At 40.7% G+C, this 15,117-nt stretch overlaps 1 protein-coding gene across 1 annotated transcript in view; it reads right to left on the bottom strand.

Annotated features, from left to right (window-relative positions):
* UNC79 (unc-79 homolog, NALCN channel complex subunit) overlaps window positions 1-15,117 on the bottom strand; it is a 141,782-nt gene that overhangs the window by 122,748 nt on the left and 3,917 nt on the right. Inside the window, exon 2 of the mRNA XM_068148819.1 lies at window positions 13,393-13,507. Coding sequence (XP_068004920.1) covers window positions 13,393-13,435 — 43 coding nt within the window. The 5' untranslated portion in view covers window positions 13,436-13,507. The remainder of the gene's footprint in view (window positions 1-13,392; window positions 13,508-15,117) is intronic.

Genomic DNA, 15,117 nt, shown 5'->3' with positions numbered 1-15,117 from the left:
ACAGTGGTATTTTAAAACACCTATAAAATGTAATAATTCTTACTTTTAGGAAGATATGCTTGAAGTGGACTGCAAATCTGGAATAAAAAAAAATAGAGAGAGAGAACACAACAACAACAAAGCAAACAAAACCCCCAAACCCAACCAAAAAGCCACAAAACCTTACATGTCAAATAGTCCTTTAAATAAATAGTTACTAAAAATTATCCTTGCTTCAGTATAAACATCCCTATATATGTATACTGCTATATATATATATAGGTATATAATAAACATGGAATTACTTTTTCACTGCCTTTCATCTCGTGCAGTTCTCAGTGCTAACATCTGAGTTTGCATCATAACTAAGCAATCTCATTATTTGTGACTGTAATTTAAAAGGACAACTACAGTGACTGAAACGTCACCTCTTTCTGTTTTAATTGTAACTAGGTGAGAGATGGATGACAAAATCAGATGCAGGACCAGTAGGCGCACTGAGATGTTAAAAATATTTTTTTCACAAAACATACTGCAAAACCAGCCTTACTGGTTTCAGTGGATATGCTCCTGATCACAGAGTATTTTCCCAGCTATATGTCAGTTACTGGCATGAGTTTTTCTCTCTGGATAGCAGGAATACAAGCACCTACCCAAAACTTTTCAAAATCTGTGGGAAGCATTCCGTATACACAACTGGGCCTCAGATCAGGCTACTCAATTCAGTGACAAAGCTATAAGGTTGGTTTTTAAAAATAAACAACTACTGCTTTCTTTAAATAATCAGGGTTCCTCCCTTCTCACTCTGAGACCTCCAGCTGGCGTTAACAGACTGAAGGGAACTGAGAAAATTTATTTGCAAATTATACTTTAGGAGTGCAGCAAACCATGCACTTTTACACATTCATAGCTCTACTTTCAGAATCTGGTTTTATATTATATACTATAAATGACTTAATGGAATTATAAATCATATTCTGCCAGTACTGAAGCATCATAAAAGGTTAATATTCTGTGTTTTTTTAAGACAAACATGAAACCATTAGAAGACATTCCCTTATAACATACAACATGGCATAACGATTATTACTCATTGCACTTATTTTAGATATATTCTAGACTTCGAAGTATTTACCACAGCATTCCTTATAAATATCAAATGTGGGGAAAGCTCTCAAATGTCACAAATTTTAAGCTAAAAATGAAGTGAAATATCTGACAACACAACCTGCAGAAAATGTTTTTCTGGTGGAAAAGTAGAGTGCTTGGGGGAAACACACCAAAAGAACATACCCAAAGGTTCAACTTTTAAGAAAATCATCTTAAGCTCTCAGAGTTGTTGTCTGAGATTAGTATAAATGAGATACTAAATAATTTCTCTGTGTTTTCTCCCATTTGTTTAGTTTAAGGGTTTGATGGTACCTGGTGACTGATCCATGCACACTGCTCCAACTGCCGCAGAAGACAGAAGAGTAGACCTACTGCTATTTTGCATCACTGAACCATGTTATATCTGGATTCAGTTCTACAACATCTGCAAAAGCTTTCTCACCTGTGACCTGTGCTACAGGACCAGTACTGGTGTGTGAACTGGGACTTTAGTTGCGAACTGGGACTTTAGTTAGTCAAAAGTCTCTATTAAGACTTTTTTTTTCCCAAGCAGAAGCATGTTTCAGTCTTTTTCTTTTAATAACTAGCCCTCAAGCCCCTGTGTTCTCCCTTTCAAGAGAGTTCAAGTTAGGAGTATTGCAGGTTATTGCAGCCTCCAGACTGCAGTTTTGAAGGGATGTTTTCTATTTCTTTTTATAGCCTGGAAGGTGGCACAGGAACCATCCAGCCGGTCCAAGAACTGCCAGTGAAAATGCTGAGAATCCAATGATTGTCTCCTAAATTAAAGGAAATAAAGTTAAATAAAACTAAACAAATTGGAATGCTCCCAAGGTAAGCAGTCTATTGCCAACTGAATTACATGATATTAGTAAACTTCTGCAGCTACAATCCCAGAAATGTAACAGATTTGAAGGGGAAAATAATCCACAGCATATTATTGTACATGTTTGGACCAGAAACACTAGTAATCCACAGCAGTTGGAAAAATAAAATTATTTCACTCCATGCCATGCATAGACACATTTAAAAGCATGACAGACATATTAAAGGAGATGGCAAGGTCCTTATTTTCCTACATAGCCAGTACATTTTGTGCCTAGTTCTTTTATGAGCTTTTATGATTACAGTCTTTACAGAAGCAGTATTATTTGCATAATAGTTACAGCAATGCAGCTCACCACTAATCATACACAAGAACTTTGGGTATCTGACACTGGGAGTTGATGTAATAGGAGAGAGAGTTGCTGCTGAAAAAATTAGTTCTGTGTCTTCTATACTGACATATTAAACTAGTTATGCTGGGGAGTATAATCAAAGCTCATTAAAAGGGCACTCCACAAAAATGGAAATTTATGACAAATGTCTCTGTAGGATGCTGTGAGAGCATTCCCTTCCTCTGGAGAACAAATTTTCCATCTAGAAGGTGGGAGGAGAAGAACATGTGGGAGAAGCAGGGCAGTTTCCCGGAGAGAGCTGGGTTCTAGCTAGGGTGAAGAAAACCTGTATTGCCTATATGGGAAAGAATAACAAGAGGAAGCTCTTCTTGGAAAGACTGGGTGCTACATCCAAGCTGTGGGTGAGGAGAGTTAAAATGAGAGCACAAAGATACAACTCACCACCAGTCCTACTTTTTGCTCAGGTGGGGAGCTGTGGATACAGCAACTATTCCAAGCGGCACACCTGAAGCGGAAGAGTCGGGATCCATGGTGCATTACAGGGCCCAGCATTTTATCCCAGTGAAGGGAGCCCATGGCTTGGGTATCCTGACCAGCCAGTAACTCCTGATGCCTGGAGTCTCACAGTCTTTTGCTCTTTTTACTGCTCAGAGTCTGTAGGATGTTAAATTCTTTTCAGCAAAGACAGGAAGTTCTTGACAGTCAAATCCCTTCATTTTTCAGTTGGGTGCAAGAATCACTGACACAAACCTAAAGACACTGGGTAGGTGCTGCCCTTGGGTGAACACCAACAGAAGTATGTATATATCCAAGCTCTCTGGGAAGGAAGCACCTTGGGATGATGAAGCCACCTCCCATGGGATCACTGAGTGATGCTCCTGAGCCCAGCAGATGGGAGGAGTCTGTCTCTGATGATGCTGTGAGGCAAAATGGAGAAAACTGTCCTCCTATCCACTAGAGCCTTAACAGTCTTGTTTTTCCCTATATTAATATAAATGTGTCCTCCACACAGACTATATGCACCCCTAATTACACATTCTCTGAAATTCCCACTTGCCCATGCTTGCAGTTCAATTACCACCTTCATCCACAAAATTATTTGACCAGTAAATAACCAGTACCTCAAATAAAATAATTCCCTGTGCCCACTTCCCTCTCCCCCGCCCCCCCCCGCCCCGAACATCTCCTTCCTCCACATCCTTCTCAAAGTGTTGCTAATTGGGGTGTACAAAGAAGCTGTGAAGCAGCCTGCTAGCAAAGCAGCCATCCACAGCAGGGACACAGCATCAGGTAAGGTCAAGCCATCTGCTTGGGTCCAGCATCAAAGAACATGTGACAAGGTAACAAAGGCAGGAAATTGTTATCAGCATCACTGGCAGAAGATTATATAAGAACAGCAGTTGCTGGGCAGATGCAGAGAGAGGTGTCCACTCCTCCACACACAGCTAGATGGATGATGGAGTGTTACAGTGCTGTGGCAATAAGCACAAGCTTAGTAACTGGTAGCCCAGGACCATGCTAACTTGGCAACTCAGTTTGCACACTGAGGCTGGGTTATTCCTAGTCAGCTTTCACCAACAGCAGCCATTTTATTAATTTCTCTGCTTTCTCCTGAAAAGCCTGAAGCAGACAGCTATGGCAACTTTCTCTACACTTCTCATCAGAGTGTATCCTCCAAGCTCATTTCCAAGACAGTCTGAAACACCGTAGTGGTGGTGAGAGCCTCAGTCTGAGGTTTCCTGACAACATGCAGAATATGCTAGCAAAGTGTGAAGAGCAAAGAGTCAGTAGTCTACACAAACAACCAATCGTGAATCAGTGAATAAACAGACCCGGCTGGCTTCTATGTTGCCAATTCTGCAGTTTTGTTATCTCAGTAAATTTGCTTACTCAATTTTATGAAGGAAGAGACAAGTTGTTTTTTTTTTTCCTGTAAACCCTCCCTGAACATTAAATATTCTACCTGGCTGTAACAAGTATAGAGTTTGTCCAGAAATAAAAATATCTGAGAGGTGTTTTAGAAGTAACTCGATAGCAAAAGACTCTTGGTGCCCTGCTTTTAAGAGTATCTGCTTTTTAGACTCCAGCCAGCATGGATTTAGGAAGGGCAGGTCCTGCCTGACCAACCTGATCTCCTTCTATGATCAGGTGACCCGCCTGGTGGATGTGGGGAAGGCTGTGGATGTAGTCTGCCTGGACTTCAGCAAGGCCTTTGACACTGTTCCCCATAGCAAACTCGCGGTCAAGCTGTCAGCCCGTGGCTTGGACAGCAGCACTCTGTGCCGGGTTAGGAACTGGCTGGAGGCCCATGCCCAGAGAGTGCTGGTGAATGGTGCCACATCCAACTGGCAGCCAGTCACTAGTGGTGTCCCCCAGGGACCAGTGTTGGGTCCCATCCTGTTCAATATCTTTATTGATGATGTGGACAAGGGGATTGAGTCCACCATCAGTGAGTTTGCAGATGACACCAAGCTGGGAGCAGGTGTTGGTCTGTTAGAGGGTAGGAGAGGTCTGCAGAGGGACCTTGACAGGCTGGGCAGATGGGCAGAGGCCAACGGCACCAGATTTAACACATCTAAGTGCCGGGTTCTGCACATTGGCCACAACAACCCCATGCAGTGCTGCAGGCTGGGGTCAGAGTGGCTGGAGAGCGGACAGGCAGAAAGGGACCTGGGGGTACGGGTTGATAATAGGCTGAACATGAGCCAGCAGTGTGCCCAGGTGGCCAAGAAGGCAAATGGCATGCTGGCCTGTATCAGGAATAGTATGTCCAGTAGGAGCAGGGAAGTCATTCTGCCCCTGTATTCAGCACTGGTTAGGCCACACCTGGAGTATTGTGTCCAGCTCTGGGCCCCTCAGTTTAATGAATAAATTTGCAAGCTAATTATAGATATCATTTTGCCTTCAGCATTTACCTGCATTGTATAGATCTTCACTTCTAGCAATGTGCACCTAAGATGTGAACCTACCACACAGATGCCTTTCTTCCTGTACTGATTTTAAGAGTCTGACTGTTTTAACAAAGATGCCTTGGTTGAGTACTGATGCTTGATGGAATGAATCCATGTCTCACTGTTGCCAGGCTCAAAAAATCAGCAAGGCTTTCACGATTGGCGTGTGCTCTCTGCATGGACCTAGCAATGTCCCTGCCAATACAGGAAAAGAAAGAAAGGCTGGTCCATTATAATTACTGCAAGTATTGCTTCAATGTTTAATAAGCCTACACCACGTTATGTATACAGAACAAGAAAATATGTTCTTGATGTTGTCAGTGTATTGCCCTAAGAACAATGACTATAATATCACTGACATAAGAAAACAATGGATCTAATTGCAAATACTTACAAATACTGAGGATGAAGACAAAGACAAAAGGAGAGGAGAGCAGTGAGAGTTAGAGCCTGCTGTTAAAGTTCCTATTCTCAATTCCATTTAATTTTAGAAGTATCATTAATGGAAATGGAGAAGTCATTCTCTATCAGTGTCTCTCAGAGACCACAGTTGGAGGTTACATCTGGGCACTTAGGCAATGCAGAAACTGGGAAGCTGCTGTTAACAATGATTCAGAGCCTGACTGCCAAGCTGTATAAGATTTTAGGCTGAGTTCATGTCCAATTGTCAGAAACTCATTCTCCATCCTAAATTGTATTTATGACACATAAAAGCTGAAGAGCAACTAGGTTCAGCCCTCTTGCTGCAAGACTGTATAGAGAAAGAAGTGAATGATTCAGTTCATCATCATGAAGTTAAAAAAAAAAAAGGACCATTCTGATTCATTGTCCTAGCAGAACACATAAGAAAAAATGGAGAGAACTTCCTAGGTGGACAAGCTGAAGGGATTAATAATAACAATAATGTGCTTTGGCAGTGGGGTTGTACTCTATCTCTGGAGGTCCCTTCTAACCCCTAACATTCTTTGATTCTGTAATTCAGTGTTTTGGTCAAGAGCACAGCACTTAAAAAACAGTGACATGCTCCTAGGTTTTGAATGACTGCAGTAACAGGGAAAACTCCACAAAATGGAGTTTACTAAACAGAGGCCTGATTCTCTCTTCCTGAAGTCTAGGTAAGTTGTACCAATGATGCCAGAGAAGCCAGAGAAGGTTTGGTATGCTGTTGCTTAAACCCTATTAAGAAGGGCAACACACTTTTTAATTTGTCATTTAATTCAAGCTCAACTTTATCAACAACAGCAAAAATAAGCAAACTGAGGGGAAAAAAATCCCATAATATATGAATACATTGATCTTTGGTGGAATCAAACATATTTGAAAGCACAAACCTTACTAAACATTAAACCTTCTGTTGCTATTTTAATGCATACTCTGTTTCTAATTTAATTCTTTTTAAGGCTTTTTAATATGTCTTTATTTGTTTCAAATTCATAAGGTAATTTCATGTGCATGCTGTTTTACTTTTCATGCAATTTAAACCTCTGATAGCTTTTGGTCTTCAAGACCCATTTCACACTGTAGATGGCACTAAATCATTGCACAACACAAAGCAGACTCTTACCTACATCTGGTTGGGTGTACAGAGACCTTGCACTGGTTTTGTTCTCCTGATGGATAAAATTTTTATCCACCTAACAAGCTTGAAAAACAATGTTAATCTTGCTTGCAGCATGGGACAGAAGTAATTTTGTTATGTTTTGACTGATGTACACAATACACAACATTTTGGTCCCGTAAGTTCAAATGATACAGTCATCTGGTGGAAGAGATAGAAAAGAGAGACTATTTGATGTGACTCTAACCTAGGATTCCTCCAGCTGTCCTGGCACAGCTAAATGCCAGCAAAGTCCTGTTTCATAGTCTGAGCCTCTGAACAGTACGGTGCTGTAAGACTGCTCTTGGACATGCTGGGAACCTGGCAGACAGTCTAACCAACCAGAGACTGAATGTGGATTTTCCTGGGTAGTGCAGGAGTAATAGCAGAAGGCACTGCTTTGTTTCTGGCCACAGCTGTTCCAGTGCAAAGCAACTGGTTTTGAGAAAGGCTGAGCATTTTGCAAGTTCTTTCAACAGATATTTCTGTATATGGTAAGGACCTAAACTGGCTGCTGCCTTTGTTTACAATCACAAAAATAATTGATATATTGCTAACACTGATAGAAGCACTGAAAGGATGAATTCCTCTGAGAACTATTCTACTTTCATAAAGAGCCTATATTTCAATGTGGGGGATTCATCCTACATCCACCATTCACTGATAGTATTCCTATAAATTAAATGAGACAACATCACCTTTTCACCCTTTAACATGAGACACCAACATTTCAAAACTTTACCATTAAGAGCAGTTGACTTTTCCTTTCTATTTAAATGAAAATGAGACTCTTCAGTTTTGGTTTATTTTTGTTTGGTTTGGTTTTTTTTTTCTTGGGGGGGAGTGTTTTGGGTTTGATACTGTTGTTGTTGGGTTTGGGGGGTTGTTTATTTTAGGTTTTTGGGGGGTTGGGGTTGCTGGTTATTGTGGGGTTTTTTGGTTGGTTGGTTGTTGTTGTTGGGGGGTTTCTGTTTTGTTTTGTTCTGTTCTGGGTTTTTGTAGGGAGCAGTAAGAGACCTAAGTAGTATTTATACTTTTCTCTTGGAATCTGATGAATAGCAAATGATAGTCTAGAGTCCCAGCTGGTATGGCCTGGCACTGTACAACTGAAGATAGTGGCACTGGGCCAAGCCAGACAGAGGGAGGAGACAGTTCATGGTATGATTGTCCAACACACTGTATTTTGGACAAGACATAAAATTGATCTCAGTGGCTGGCAGTCATTAGCTGGAGGCATTCTTGCAAAAGCAAGCAAGTCTAAGTAGCTTGATCCATCCAAGTTGGATAAATACCTACTTTTGAAATCACTGCACTTACTGTTTCTTTTTTTCATCAGGTCCCAAGAATGCATAACCTTTTGGCTTTTTCTCCTCTTGTGGGTAGGCATCACAAAGTAATTGCCATGCTCAATTCTAGTGAATGATGGAATGCTGGGGCCCAGTCCACAGCCAGGTCATTCATTTCAGTGGGTGACCTCTGACATCCTTGTCTCCTGCCTGCAATGATCATTTTTATGTCCAAAGTCTGTTTACAGACAATTGCATACTGAAAGTGAATTCTGTGTGTAGGAATCTAAGGTGCACAGCAAAGAAATGTCCAACACCTTGCTAAATATCTGCACTACTCTTGGAGTCAGGTTAATAATCCCAAGCAGTGATGTGTGGATGTAATAGCTTGGCTGCACTAGCTTCATTGCTCTCAGAAAAGACTATCTCACTGTGCCTAATCCTGGAGTCACTGCAGAACAAAGTTTAATTCACCAGGGTACAAACTGCCAATGGATATTATGTCATAAGACTGTATACTATCCTTATATCTACATACAAACTACTGCATGGGCTACACTAAATGGGCCAAATAAAACAACTCTTTGGGAAATACAGAGAGAATCAGGCACCAAGCCAGGGAAATTATCAGGATCTGACATAAATTCATTTTTGTTCATAGACTCACAGAATGGTTTGGGTTGCAAAGAACTTCCAAAGGTCATCTAGTCCAACCCCCCCTGCAGTCAGCAGGGACATTCTCCACTAGATCAGGTTGCTCAGAGTCTTGTCGAGCCTGACCTTGAATATCTCCAGAACCTGTTCCAGTGTACCATCACCCTCATGGGGAAGAATTTGTTGCCAACATCCAGTCTAAATCTACTCTTCTCTAATTTCAAACCATTGCCACTTGTTCTGTCTACATGTAGTGGGAAAAGCCTTTGGAAACAGTCCCTCTCCAGCCTTCTTGTAGGCTCCCTTCAGGAACTGGAAGGCTGGGCTGGTATTAGGTCTCCCCAGAGCCTTCTCTTCTCCAGGCTGAACAACCCCCGCTGCTTCAGCCTATCCTCATAGGAGGGGTGTTTCAGCCCCCCAGTCATCCTCATGATCCTCCTTTGGACCCACTCCATCAGGTCCACTTCCTTCCTTTTTTCCCCAACATGATAAAAGGAATTGGTGGAGTCACTGTTCCAGCAAAGTCTCAGAGGCCTATATTGACTCGGAGGCACCACTTTGACAAGCAGCTTCTTCTTTCACACCCTCAGGCAGCTACAAAAGTCTGCAGAAGCAAACATGATCATACTAAGGTAAGACCTTCTGTTACATCAATCTCCTTCATTTTTTATGGGCAGAACTTGAGCCAAAAAATAAATGTACATGTAGTGGGAAAAGCAAGGAATAATAAGGTGAACACCATAGGCAGCACAGCAAGTGGTAGCAGCATAGCATTGCTCATAATATTAATAGCAGAAGTTAATTTTAAGGAGGAATTTCAAAAAAGTATTTTGCACAGAACTTCTCCCACATACATGGAATGGCCTGAGGCAGAAGATGAAAGTGCTTAGGAGAAAATGAAGATCAGAGTAGAACGAATGTTAACTTCAAGGCAAAAAAAGAAGTCAGAGTCAAAAGCTTAAAAACAGACTTTCAACAAATCATTCATTTAAATCATTGTGGTATTATATCCACTACAGTTTGTTGCATTCCAAGTTGACTTTGTAAGTTAAGACCTGCACCTGTACTCTGCATCCTAAGACCCTTCAATTGTCACTCAACATAGGACTACATAGCTAAACCTAGTCCCATTTAAAATGGGCTTTTAAGACAGCCAACTGAGTCAGGTAATTGCTATTCACTCCTTCTGTTACCTTGAATACTTTGCATGGGATATATGCATACTACACATTCTATATATATGGAAGCCAGTGCAACAAATTCTAATCCTCAGTTGTAATGACTTGGGGGTACAGTCCCTCATCCCCAGCAGTTATCCCATGGAAGTGAGAGGACCCCACTACAGTATATAAAAATTCATATATGACCTCCTCAGATCTCATGTTTACATTTGAAAGACTCATCAGAATCTATGTGTAGATCGTGTGATTTTCCATCTGTTTTTCCTCCTTTTTCTCTCCCAGGATGAAACTTTGCTAACACTCTTAACATCATTTTGGCTCTCAAAGTAGGAGTAATAGGTTTTCATTAACTATTACTTATCAACTGAAACATGTAAATAACATTTCATTTATCCTGAAATGCTATGTGGCTTAATGTGGACTTGCAGGTCTCCCTGGAAAAACCAGCACCATCACTGTCACAAAGCAAAGTATGGGTCAGTCCCAGCTGTGCTGCAGTCAATGCTGATCTCTCATGAACCTTTCAGAGGTCTTTTAAGGCAAAAAAAAATCCTCAGTCAATGCTTCATAGCTTTTTCCTTTAGAGGACTTGAGTCTTCATGCATAGTCTGAGAATACCTCAGGACAGGGGCTTCTAATTAATTTATTGTGCTTCTCAAACCCATTATTAAGGTCAGTAGGCAAAGAAGGAAATCTGGCCAGCTGGAGTAGTCTACAGAAGCATTACCAGCTGGAGGTAAATAAGCTGCTCTTCCAAGAAATCAGCTGCTTTGGAAGTCAAAGAGTCAGGCAGCAAACAAGCATTTATTATTGAAGGTGAAGGAAAGGCACATTCCCCAAAAGACCCTAAGACACACAGTCTCCATGGGGGAAACAAAAAGTGTCCATTTCTCCTCAACTGGTCAGACCCATACAATACTCTCTCCCACTTTTTCCAAGAAAAGTGCATTCAGACTCCTGGAAAGAGATGAGGAATCCCTGCCACTTCGCTGGTTATTTCTTAATGTTTTTCTATCCATGTCAGTGGCAAGAATACTGCTGAGAGAGAGCCTGAAGAGATCAGAAGCAACTGCAAGGTGCAAAGAGCAAGGGCAAGGCAGCAGAGGATTTAGCTTGTGCTCTTTTTTCTTCTTTTAGTTATGAATTAAGTGCAAGAAAGTGAGAGACACGTCATGTAAACGAGCATGGAAATGGTAGTAGCAGATAGGCCTAGGTTCTCTGAAACACTGTTGTACGAATTACTGGGTAGATATTCAGTCCACCTGGCCAAGAAGGGGGCATGGTATATTTACTTTGTGTGCATAAGGGTCATTAGAAGTTCATGAAGGACAGCAAGCCAGTTCCCTGGACATCTCAGGTATCTGTATATTCATGCAAGAAGTACAGGAAATAAGAAATGCTGGGAATCTTAAATACAATAACCCAGTTACAACTGAATTAGCTTAAGAGTGGAATAATCCATGTTACCATAATATTAACGTATGGATAATGATAAAGAAGGAAATGCACAACAGTGGTGTCACAGCAACACTAAATAGGGCAGATCATGCAGACAAGGCTTCTTGAGAGCAGCTAGCAGATTCAGTCAAAGCTCAGGATTGGAAATAATGGTGATTTTGCCATCTGCACATATATTAGGCAAAAAAAGATACAGAACAGATTGTCCAGCAAACTCTTGGAAGGTGTTTGTGATATCTTTATTCAAAATACAATTAGAAGCGAGCTCACCTTCCATTTGATTGAAAGCAGAAGCAAGCTCACCTTCCATTTGACTGCAAGCAGAAGCGAGCTCACCTTCCATTTGATTGCAAGCAGTAGAGAAGACCCGGTTGAGGATATAGAGAGGACAGGTACCTCAGACAATGAAGTAACAGTGTTCTTTATTTTCATGAAAGGAGTGAGGAAGAACAGTAAAATAAAGACCATGAACTCTGCTTTCTATGAAATTCAACAAACTCACAGATCCTAAGGAAAATATGCCCAAGGGGAAAAGCAGTCTTAGGAAATCAGTACTTTCTTAGAAAAACATGAATGGCACAGCTGCAAGGTAACCCAAAGTGGAGAAAAAACAGGAGATGCATCTATGAAGAAGCCAGCTTGTTTCAGTCACAGGCAATTCAGCATAAACGAGAAGTGCAGACAAATAACACAGGGCAGAATATTCTGTGCACAGAATAACAGCACAAAACACAAAATGACAAAAAAATTGCTTAAACATCTTGTGGAAGATAATGTCAGAGGTCTGTTAAGTGACAAAGTAAACCTGGGTCAGCATTACACTGCTGTGGAAAAAGGGAGATACACAAAAGCATCATCATCTGTGAAGCATTTGAAGGAGGCCCTCACAACACATGCTAGTGGTAAAACCTGTGCTGCAATTTGGCTTCCAGTTTGGGACCTGTACTGCAAGAAAGATGTGAACTAGCTACAAAGAAAATAAATAAGTATGAGGAGAATGAGCAAGAACTACAAAACACATCCACAGGGAAACACTGAAGAAATTTGAATTGTTTAACCAGAGAAGTGAAGGAGAAGGTCCAGACTTGTCCTATGAAAGTAGTTGCAAAAACTAAGAATAATCTATTCCCTGTGTCTGCTGATGACAGGGCAAAAAGGAGTGGACTTATATTGCAGTAAGGGAGATTCAGATTTGACACTAGGAAAATGTTGCTGATTGAGAGCAACCTTTCACAATGCTCAGCTCTCTTTCAAGCAGTTGGGAGATCTCCATCATGTTGACTGCTCCCTTCCAGGTTGTCTCTTCCTCTGAACACTGGCTACTCTCTCTATTGCTCTCACTTGGCATTCCAAAAACTTCCAGCATCTGAAGGTGTTGTTAGCATTGCTCTTTCACTGGCAATGAATGATTGCTTCAAATTATTTATAATTCTACCTCTTTCAGAAACCAAACTCACTCAGTCTTGTCTGGACATTACTCAGCTTGACAACAGCTTCATCACCCAGGTTTCTTTATTAAGGCAGTGGAGCAAGTAGCAGTAAAAACTTTGCAAGATGTATCAATCAGCCTTTGACCAAGCAACATCACAGGAGCATTGCCAGTTCAGCAACTCAAATATAAGGAACAGGCTTTAAATGCACGTCATTTGTTCTTGTGTAATGTATTCTCCCACTTATCATCCACCATCATCTTTCTAACATGAACTTACTGATCAGTTTATCCATATACATTGAGCACATAGACAAATTCCAGTCAGTGCTATTAATTCAGTTGAGGCTATGTAACTTCAAATGCTGTATATAGGTTCCGACTGAAAACTGCACTTCATGACATCCAGATCAAACTGGGTCTAACAAAATAGGTAACTTATAGAAAGGACCCATTCTGGGTATAAATCAGAGATATACATTAAAACAAAACACACACACACACAAAAAAAAAACAAAACAAAAAATGAACACACAACAAAAAAAAACCAACAAAACTCTCCCTATGTTTACCTTTGCTCAGCATACTGCAGAACTTGGAAGCTGCAGATGGCATGAGGCAAGAAATTCCAGGAAGAGAAAGGACTGTCACATAGCTCAGTGCTATCCTGGGAATCCAACCTCGCCTCTGCAAAAAAAAATAAAAAATTACAGTGTTATAATCATCTGATCATTTAAACTTCCCCTAAGTTGTGGTTAGATGTTTGCCCTTCATGTTCTGACTGCTTGGCTTGAAATCTTGGTGCCAAATTTGCAAGAGGGCAGACTCACAGTTGCAACTGAACTGAATGGGAAACATGCACTAAATGCACCAAATGCTGCTGTGCTGATAAGTACCTGTAAAATCCTGTGCACCTTAACTGAGCATCCACAACAAGCAGATTCTCTACCTGGATAATTCTGTGCCTCACGTTGTAATCTACAGAGTGGATATAAAACCTGATTTTTTTGAAAACTCATTAGTGTTTGTGAAGCATTCAGATGCCACAGAGAGGGCATTAGGAATAACTCTGCATTTAAAGGAGAGATTGAAATGCACAGCAAAGTAGGAATAGTGGCATACCACACTGTGACAAGAGATCAGTATATTGCTCATTCAGCAATCATCTTACATTGTCCACATTGTTCATAGAAATGGGTCGTGGGGTTAAAAAAAGAGATTGTCTGATAAAGTCCTAAGTGGTAGGAGAAGACCAGCAGTACAGGTATCTACAGCTAAAACACACAATTGACATCATCATCATCATCATGGGGTTTGGGCATATTTCTCTACATCGGCAAATTAAAAAGAGCACTTAGGAAGGAATGCAGCCACAGGGCAGGTGGTTATACCCTCATCAAAAGTGTCAGTGACATCACTACCATCAGTAACAACAAACAAACTGTACACATAACAGAATCTTCTTCAGAACCCAGTAAACAGCTTCAGTCTATTCTTTGAGGTGCTGTCAGATGACCTATAACGAGCAATGTGTATATGAGTATGGCAAATAACCTTCTCCTCCTAAATTTTAAAGTAAGTTTAGGTAGCAAGAAAGGCTCAGATAGTAAGAGAGACATCAGAGAGAGAATAAAATCAAAGAGCTAATAATAGCCCAGATCAATATATTTGCAGACTCTCATCATTATCACTGATAAAAAATGAAGCCTCTTTAGCATAACAAACATCAGTCTTCAACGTATTTTCTGGAACTTGAGGATTCAGCTGTTGTGGATTAGTTACTAATAACCAGATAATACTTTAAATTATTTTATACTTTCCTGTAGCTATGATTTACTGCCCTGAGCACCATGAAATTGAACTGAAATACACATAGTAATAAACCAAAAAGAAGTCAGGAAAAACTGGACTTTCAGAATCTGATCTGTAATGCTAGAAAGTGACACTTAAAATGGTCATGGATTAAAAACATGTTGCTTACTACAAAACAGAACCACATTCTCTAAGTAAAACAGCTGATGTATTTCTGTAGTAGGCACTCAGAGGTACTTTCAGCAGCATGTGGTGTGGTTCCCCACTCTCACCAAAGATCAAAGTAGTTTGAGTTTTCTCACTAGTTTTCAGGAAGCTTTCTGTACCTTGCATGATGGCAGCTTCCAGTTAACTTGTAAATTTTCCAGAGCATGTACTGCAGTCTGAGCTTGGCATACCTTCCAGTACAGTGGGACCTCAGTTTTTATTAGGCCCTCCACACAACACAGCAACACAAATACACAATTTGTAACAATAAACAGTAC

The sequence above is a fragment of the Melanerpes formicivorus genome, unplaced genomic scaffold, assembly GCF_026170545.1.
Source record: "Melanerpes formicivorus ecotype bairdi unplaced genomic scaffold, bMelFor1.0.p_v2 SCAF_17, whole genome shotgun sequence".
NCBI lineage: Eukaryota > Metazoa > Chordata > Aves > Piciformes > Picidae > Melanerpes > Melanerpes formicivorus.
Note: the sequence above shows the minus strand (reverse complement) of the source record. Positions and strands in the feature narration are given on the sequence as shown.